The sequence below is a fragment of the Trachurus japonicus genome, chromosome 1 (assembly GCF_045865225.1).
Source record: "Trachurus japonicus isolate A0001 chromosome 1, Traja_1.0".
Taxonomy (NCBI): Eukaryota; Metazoa; Chordata; class Actinopteri; order Carangiformes; family Carangidae; genus Trachurus; species Trachurus japonicus.
The window spans coordinates 17,965,759-17,974,871 of record NC_140907.1 but is presented as its reverse complement, the minus strand read 5'-3'; the positions used below and the strand labels follow the sequence as shown (position 1 = coordinate 17,974,871).

Genomic DNA, 9,113 nt, shown 5'->3' with positions numbered 1-9,113 from the left:
ATAGACCCCAACACTGTGGGTGTGTCCCACCCCCAATGACACATTAATCCTCTCTGAACTCTACCCATCGTCATCACCATGTTTGCGATGTCAGTCTGGAGAAAATGTGGTCCAATAGTCTGTCTCTGTAACACTCAGTGCCGCAGGTCTTATCTCTCACTGCACACACTCCAGCTCAGGGGCATTGTCCAGCAGTCAAAGATCCAGGTAAGAATAAAGCAAGGGGGGTTATATGAGTGAGTTGTGGTTCATGCGATCAATGTCCAACAGACTGGTCATTGCTTTATCTTAAAGTTGATTAGTTGTTGTGAGTCATTTTCCTAATAGCTGAGTCATTTCATGCTGATTTTTTTGAGACGAGACAAAACTGATGTTTATGTACTACAGAGGAGAGGGGGATTTTCAAATGAATGTAATGATTCGAAGATGTTATTTTTTTGTAATCTCACTGTCTTGTAGATGATGCTTACAGTAATGCTGGAGTGACTCACGTGTTATCTGGTCTCGTGTAGCTTTATTTAAATTCCACTAGATGGAGACAGAGGTCAGTCCTGCAGGTCAGACAGATATCGACTTCATGTTGATGTGGTGGTGAGGTCACAGAGACAGCTTCGTGTCAATACTTTGATGCCACAAGGACAAAGTGACTAAAGATTACAGGGGTGAAATTCAAATCCACTCCCCTTTCTTTAAATATTGTATAGTATATTTTGTTTTTTTGTGAATGAATACTGTCTGAAGAAAGATATTCAGTGAATGAGGGAGGGAGGTATTTTCAGAAATTGAATCATCTTCATCTGGATTCTGGAGCCTGAAGTTTATCTGATGTAATTTCTGGTGATAGAAAAGGTCGCAGCAAGACATGAGATTTTATTTACTGTAACACAATTTGCAATTTGTATTTCATTTGAATAATCATTAGTGCATCGCATAGTGCTTCTGTTTACCCTATTGTTTGTTGATTGAAAATATAAACATAATAAATCAGTTTCCATACAAATTCCTTACATTTCAGTCTCCATTAAGTGGTTGATCTGATACTCGACATAGTCTCTTGTGTTTTGGTGTCATTGAGCCGTCCCCTGGGCACTTTCTGTAAAGTACTTGGATGTTCACTTTGCTATGCATGGGCTTCATTCATTCATTTATTTATTCATTCATTCATTCTTTTATTCATTCATTTATTAATGCGCACCTTCGGTCTATTCATTTATTCAGTCATTCAGTAACTGAGTCCCATCTTGATTGTAGCATATCTGCCTCCTACAGGCTATTTTGGGAATGAACGCAAAAGTCAAACACCCGCACTTTTGCAGTCCTGCTGAATTTGTCTTAGTAATAGAGTGAAATATATGTAATTATTCTTATCTCCCTGCTGTCGAGTGATTTGCCAGTGTGTTGGGTACATCTTAACTCACAATCCACTTAGCAATCACCAAAAAACTGTTACAAATCTCTAATCTTTGTGAAGGGAGAATGTATTGCAGGATTGTTGTATTCAAGTGTGTTAGCTGCAGCTAGGTGTGTCACAAAGCAGAGACTGAATACTGGGTGTTTGTTTACCGTCTCTCGCTGTTGTTAAATGGCGGACAAAGGGATGGAAATGACACCCTGTATAAAAATCAATGATTTTGTAGGGAAAAGGTATGAAGCATTGAAACAATTTTATGTGCAAAAACACAAAATAAATAGACAGCTTTGCAAAATATGCACATACATTATGTATAACAAATTGGGTTTGTAACACAACACAAACTGCTGGGACAATGAGGAAAATCTGTATCAATAACAAGTTGTTGTTTTTTTTCCCTGCAGGGCCATTAGGCAAAATTAGTTAGTTTGTGAACAGGAAAAATACGTCCACTCCACTCACTTCATTAGAGGCTTCAAGGTTCATCCCCACCAGTGACAACTATTGTGAGTACATGTGTGATCCACCATTTAGTTGCTGCCTGTAGGTTGCATCACTGACCTTTGCCCTATTTCTGATCAGGTTGATTAAGGTTCTTCATCTGGTGCTCCCACTGTAACCAACTCGGGAAAGCAGTATCACCTGGTTGCTTAAAATGTAATGCAAGTAATGTAATGCCTATAGCTGGATGTCTGGCTGTTAGTTCATCAATAATGGAGAGCCCATGCATGTTCAAGGCGAGGCTTGGATTGTCTTACCGCTCCAATGCTCTGTGACACATGCAGGCACACCTGACGTTAACTAACCGAGAGTCGTTGATGACCTTCGTTGTGTGTGTGTGTGCGTGTGTGTGGTTTAATGGTTGATTTGTGTGCAGCGACCTTCTGCTCCTTATGTCAGAGCAAAATAAAAACAACAATTAACCCCAACACAAACACACACACGCACACATACAGACAACTCAATACTGACAGATCAAATGTCTCCTTGTAGACAAAACTGTTTTGATTCATCTGATGTCACATTAACGTAGAGATGAGATGACTCTGGAGTGACCGTGAAGTCCAACGGTGACGGAGGATGAATGTTACCAAGGAGGTGAGACGATAAGGGAGAAGGGGTCAGGAGGCCTTGGCGATAATGAGAATGCTCATGAGGAAGACCATGACGAAGAAGATCCACATGAAAAACCTATCCATCACCTTGGCGACCTTCTTCCACTCGGCTGCCTTGACGCACGTGGCTCTCTGCTCGCGGAAGCAGTTGGCGATGTACTGGATGTTCTTCACCACCTGAGTGAGAGACAGGTATAGGATAGTTAAACTAAAGCAAGCTGTTACAGAAACTAAAGAGGAACAACAGTCATCGAATGAGAAGGTATGAAGCACCTGTTTGTGTTGGAGGCAGGGGCAGCAGCAAGGGCAAGCTGGGACTTGGAGTTTCTCTGTGGTGTAGAGCAGCTGCTCCTTCAACCCACCGTTGAGGTGCTGGAGGTTTCGTGGATGAGAGGGAGCCTGGTAGTCCAGCTCATCCCTCCTGATGTTGTGGTAGCGTTGCGTGGGCTCTCTCCTCACCTCTCCCCTCTCTAGTCTGGAAGCGTGGTTGTTGTGGTTGTTATAGTGATGATTCCTACCGTTGGCTTTGCCGTTCGCCTGGCTTTTGTGATGCTGGTTATGGTGCACGCTGTGGCCATTGCTATACTTGTAGGGGTCGCTGTCGTGGTGGTACATGCTGTCGTGAAAACTGTCATCCTGGTAGCAGCCCTTATCGCTCATGGGTTCCTCGGGATACAGAGGCGTCCTCTCGCTCTCCGGGGTAGTGCAGTTCTCCCCCACCTCGTAGACGAAGAAGATTTTGGACATGTAGTCGATGATGAGTACTTTGGCCCAGTGAGGGACCGGCTTGGCCTCAGCACCACAGAAATGAATGTTCATGATGAAGATGGTGAGAGAGGTGGACGCCGTGATCATGGTCATGGTGGCAATATAGTATTTCCCTTGGGAAGAAAACAGAAAAAGAAACTATTTTATAAAGAAGAATCAGTTTTAAGATGACACCTTCATAGAAGCACTAATATGTAGGGTTGCATGTTTACAATTTTATCACTTAATCACTAGTGATATGGAAATTTGTAGTCCTATTTATATCATAATACAGATATTCACCAATCATAGCAAGCTACTTAGAGGTTTTGTCAATTTTGTCTTTGAGTACCATAACTGAGCTTTAATTTGAACTCTATTTCCAGTTCTGACTCAAAAACAAATCTAACTGGTGAGATTTAACACTTGAACTAATGGGATCCACACACGAGGACAGACTAGAGTCACTTAATCTCATCATGTTTTTGAACTGTAAGAGGAAAACATAGTAACATGTTAACTCCACATCAACTGAGACCCTTGTTGCTAAGAGGTAGCAGTGCACCACCATGCTGCGAAATCCTATGAGATACTATGAGTCAAAATTATAAGACATGGAGTCAAAATTATGACCTTATATAAACTTTTGTGATTGGAATGTGCTTTGTAGTTTCACAAGTAATATAATAATTCAAACCTATATAGGGCATGCTTTCTGCAGGAGGCATGCTCTCGGCCACCAGCAGCTGAAACACAGTGAGCGCCAGAAGCACCGTGACTCCGAGGGAGACCTTCTCCCCGGAGTCAGCCGGCAGGTAGAAACCCAGCGGGGCGAGGAACGAGATGAGGAAGCAGGGCAGGAGCAGGTTGAAGATGTAGAAAGAGGAGCGGCGCTTGAGGAGCAGGGTGTAGGTGATGTCCGTGTAAGGGTCGGAGCAGCAGCCATACATCATAACATTCCTAACTGCGGGCATGCCGTGGCATTCCCACTCCACGTTCTCTACAAAGTCAGAGAGGTCACCGCTGTCCATGGCCAAACTGATGTCCACCTGTGCAGAGAACACACAGACAGTCCCCATCAAAAAAATATAAAATGGTGGGCAAGAGACTGATACATGCCCTGCACTAATTACCAGGCTGTAGAGATAAATATACACTTTGCAACCAACCTACAGTTTATGTTCCACTAAACTTTAAGCAACATGGAAACTGAGACATGGACATGGAAACTGAGACAAAGTGACCAAGTCTTTACAAGTTTTTGGGAATGCTGCCTGTGAGTGTTTTAATTTGACCCTTTTCCCCATTTTAATACACACCTGGTTGCCATTGTAGGTCCATGAGCCGAAGGTGAGGTTGCACTGCTGCCAGTCGAAGGGGAAGTAAGAGACATCCACCACACATGTGCTCTTTGTGATGGCCGGAGAGTCCCAGATGATCTCTCCATTGTAACGCAGCTTTACATTAGTACTGGGTTCACCTGAGGACTCCTCATCTGCCCTGCATTGACGTCAAGTGGAAAGTAAATATTTCACTCCACACATCTTTCACTTTGTCTGTATCTCCCCCTCTCATTCTCTTTCTGTTTGTTTGTCTTTCCTCTCTTTGTTCCCTATCACATCTGTCTGTTGTTACTGACTTGTTGTAGAGGACGATGTCCGGTTTCCAAACCAGGTCACTGGGGATGTTGATCATCTCCAGGTTGTCGTAGTCCTCCTTTTCCCACTTCAGGTAGGCATCATGCCAGACCTGTCTGATCCACAGGTATGTGGTTAGAACCTGGTTCCTCTCATCCTGTACACACACACACAAACAAAACATTTACAGAGAGATTCAATGGCAACATTAAAAACACTCACAAAATGCCCATGAGGACAGAACAGAAGTGTAAATGAAACTTTCAGGTTGTAACTGAATATCATCTCCAGAACAGTGCTATCTAGTGCAGGCCTCTGGTGGCCTCTGCAGAAACAGGAGCTTGAATAGCAGTGCTGTTTGTTGGTGACAGTGTGACAGTTAAGGGTCTGGGCAGATCGCACCGTCTGTAACGTTGTCCTCTCTGCAGCTCTGCTAAAGTCTGACAGATTTATGCAGGTGAAATCACCTGTGTATCTGGGCCCTTGGCCCTGGAAACTGAAGCTTGAGTTACAAACTGGGACTGTAGAGAATGAAGATGATGAAGTTTAGCAGGCAGGGAGTGTCTAACAAAACAGGCCATAGAGCAGCAGAATGTGAAGAAGCTGCTCTATGGCCGCAGACTGTTGCAAACGTTGGACACAGCACTGGGTCTGCATACATTAGATCCTAATTTGTTCTTAATCTAATTACATTTAATGCATCCAGCAAAATGTTTTTGAATGTGCAGATTCAGTTTTATTTATCAATGTTAATTACTGAGTAAACATTTAAAGGTGGTGTTGTACTGCACTCCATTATATTGAGAGGTGTTTTTTTTGTTTTTTTCAATTCTGTTTACACATGTTGGGGAATTATTAGAAATGAATATAACACAACACTATCAACATCTGGACACTACATGTTGTATACCTGCTGTATTTCGCATGAGAGCATCTTTCCCTCAGTAATCTGTCATGGTATGATTCTTCTTTGCTTATTCTTCATATATCTTAATTGCTTTTATGTGCTTTCTTTGCTCTAACTCTAATGATATCTCTAATTACATACTGGCCTCCTTAGTACAGCTCTGCATTTTACTGCATTCATGAGCATGTGACTAATCTAAAAAACCTTTTATCTTAGGGCCTTAATTCTGTGGTAGTTACAGTAGAGGGACCATAAGGCACAACAGATTCTTGATCTCTGTTGTCATTATCATCTTTATTGTTCGGCAGATTGAGGTTTATCTTATTCAAATATGAAACAAATATATCTGGCTGATTCCTAGAAGTTTATACACGTAATTGAATAACAAAACGATCTGTATTTGATATAAGATTACGCAATGTGACACTACAGCCATGAAACACGCTGTCTTGATTTGAATTGTAACCCACTGTAATTTATGGTAACATCAATGTAGTACAGACACAACAAGGTAAAGAATATTTGCATATATTATATATATTATATTCTCAACCAGAAAGGAAGAATTTATAGGCATATATTGGCGAATCAAAAGAAAACCATATGTGGAGTTATAGGGTTGTATCTGTGGCTGGTGTGTGCAGTTGCAGTTGCAGCTCTGGATCTACGTTGAGTAATGACGTTTCCTCTCTACTCACCATATCTTTGATCTGTGACAGTGTGATCTGCAGCGAGACATTTAAGGCACTGTCTGTGTCCTCCACGGGTCTCAGAGCATTGGAGTAGTCCTCCATCAGGTCATTCAGAAGTTTGCGGGCATACTGACCCTGGGCCCCGTGGGACACTGAGGGGTCAAGAGCAATACAGGAAGAGGAAAGACAGGTTACCGTAGAGAGAGATGAGGCAAAGAAGCCAACAAACATCCCAGAGTAGGATGTAAAGAGACAAAATAAATATAAACATCATGCAGAACCAACCTTGCACCAAAAGACTGATCCAAACCATCAGCGCTGCCTTCCTCATCTTCAACCAGTCACAAGCCGAGGGATCAATTATTCAGCAAAGCGCTTGCTAAAGCAGCCGCAGTCCAAATCCAGAGCGTCACTCTATTCTGATCTCCATTTTCCCCTGCTGAGGCAGAGCGAGCCGACACTACAGAAAATTCTCGAAATCTTACATCCTGTCAGAAGCTCTGAATGCTCCGCTGGTTGTTAGTCGTAGTTTTACCTCTGTCACTGTCTGTGTGTGTGTGTGTGTGTGTGTGTGTGTGTGTGTGTGTGTGTGTGTGTGTGATCGCTACTCTGGAACAGGACCTCGGGGCTATCATTCACACACACACACACACACATACAGGTACACAACAGTATCACATAGCACACAGGTACTGGGTGAAATGTGATGCCTGCAGCTTTATCCACTTGTGTACATGACTACAACCAGCTGTAGGACACACAGGTGCGCGCACACACACACACACACACATACACACATACACACAAAATCACACGTAGCCTACACACTGAACCTTACTGCGTTACACAGCTAATGACATGTGTCAGTCACACACATACAGTGGCACTTTCTTACACCTGCTCAGGTCATTCAAGATGAATACACACACACATGTTGGTGGCGATGTGACACATGTCATACATGCTGCACGGCATGAGCTTCACACAGATCCAGGGTCGGGTTTCGCTCTGTAAACGGGAATCTTTAACATGAAGATGTTACAGTTGTACACTGGTTGTAGATCAGTGATGAGAGTAGATTTCATCCGCTCTTTGTCTGTAGTTGTTGAAGAGATCAGTAACCAGAAATGGAGACCAACTAACTGACCTTTGTAATGTTGTCCAGCACTCGTGACATCGTTAGGGTTCTTGTGTAACTCATATTAAAATGCTTTTTTCCTTCTCTGTCTTTAAAAGATCCTTCTCTTCCATCTGCATAACTATGTTTTAGTTTTAAAGCTTATGTGCAAAAGGGATGCATTTTAAAACTAAAACGTCAAACGCCCCATCATGCCTACTGTAACTAGCACTCACCATGCACTTTGAGTGCACCTTGTTAGCTGATCACCTTACATCTACCTTCTGACCAACTAAAAACTCACTTGTAACTCAAGTGAAAAAAGCATCATCCAAATGAGTGAATGTAAAAATGAACACAGTTTAAAATGTTGTTGAATATTAAATACTTTCTATTCTGATTAATCATTATATTGAAGGACAGTAGAATAATATGACTCAATAATACTACTATTCAATGTGCATGTGCAGCAAGAGAAAAAGAAGAATGGTTACAGGATGTTAATTTGCCATATGGAGAGGAAAACAAGTTTCTGTATTTAGATTAATTATTTATTTTGGGGGGGAAAATATTGCAGTTAGAAAACAAGTAAGTAAAATAAAAAGTGTCTGACTTTAAGTTCTGTCATCATAAATTTGCCTGAAGTGGCTTCACAGTATTTACAGCATTACTACACCGTCTGTCTTTAGACAGAGCTGTAGCTGTGAAGGTGTAAGGAGATCATGAAGGGATGAAGGGACATTACTGTAAAACAGAGAATCTGATCAATGTGTGAAATTATTTCCTTAATTTATGTTTATTGTGTGTCTTTGTGTGAGTTTTCTTAAGCTCCTGTCCATTAAATAGTGTACATATAATAAATAGAAACACAAATGTATATGAAAGATGTCTTTATTCCAGAGAAATCGTCAGTATCATCACTGTTGTTTAAGAGTAGAAGTTGAAGGGATTTATATTGTGTCGTTAACAAAGGGACAAGCTCTGAGGCCAAATGTATTTTAGTTTAGTTAGGTAAAGCATCGAAAAAGAAAATTGTATGCTCATGTTCATGTTCAGCCTTTTTGAACTCATTACTGTAACTAAGAGCTGGGATGAAACCACCCAGGAAACCAATTATGTGTCCATAATTTACAATAAATCAACAAAATGATTGTTTCAGTAAGAAAAGTCACTGACATAGTTCCAGTTATTCTGCAGAGTAAGGCCCATGTGATGTGATAATGTGTCACAGAGTTTCTGTGGTACTGAGCTCGCAGGGGACAGGTGTTTCCTGTGTGTGTGTGTGTGTGTGTGTGTGTGTGTGTGTGTGTGTGTGTGTGTGTGTGTGTGTGTGTGTGTGTGTGTGTGTGTGTGTGTGCACTGTTGTTCCTATCTAAGAGGGGACATCGGCGTCGTTACACATTCACCAACAGGGGACCAAGCAGCCAACAGGGGACTTTTTTTAGGTCCCCTGTTGGACATGCTTTAAATCAACTTAAAATCATGTG

General features: G+C 41.9%; 1 protein-coding gene across 1 annotated transcript; it reads right to left on the bottom strand.

Moving 5' to 3' along the window:
- Positions 1-1,646: 1,646 nt before the first annotated feature.
- chrna9a (cholinergic receptor, nicotinic, alpha 9a) lies at positions 1,647-7,261 on the bottom strand. The gene is made up of 7 exons (XM_085777830.1): positions 6,795-7,261; positions 6,516-6,661; positions 4,913-5,067; positions 4,593-4,773; positions 3,971-4,322; positions 2,800-3,407; positions 1,647-2,703 (listed from the first exon to the last, which is right to left on the bottom strand). The coding sequence occupies exons 1-7, from the start codon at positions 6,838-6,840 to the stop codon at positions 2,533-2,535; spliced, it is 1,659 nt and encodes a 552-aa protein (XP_085633956.1). The 5' UTR covers positions 6,841-7,261; the 3' UTR covers positions 1,647-2,532.
- Positions 7,262-9,113: the final 1,852 nt, after the last annotated feature.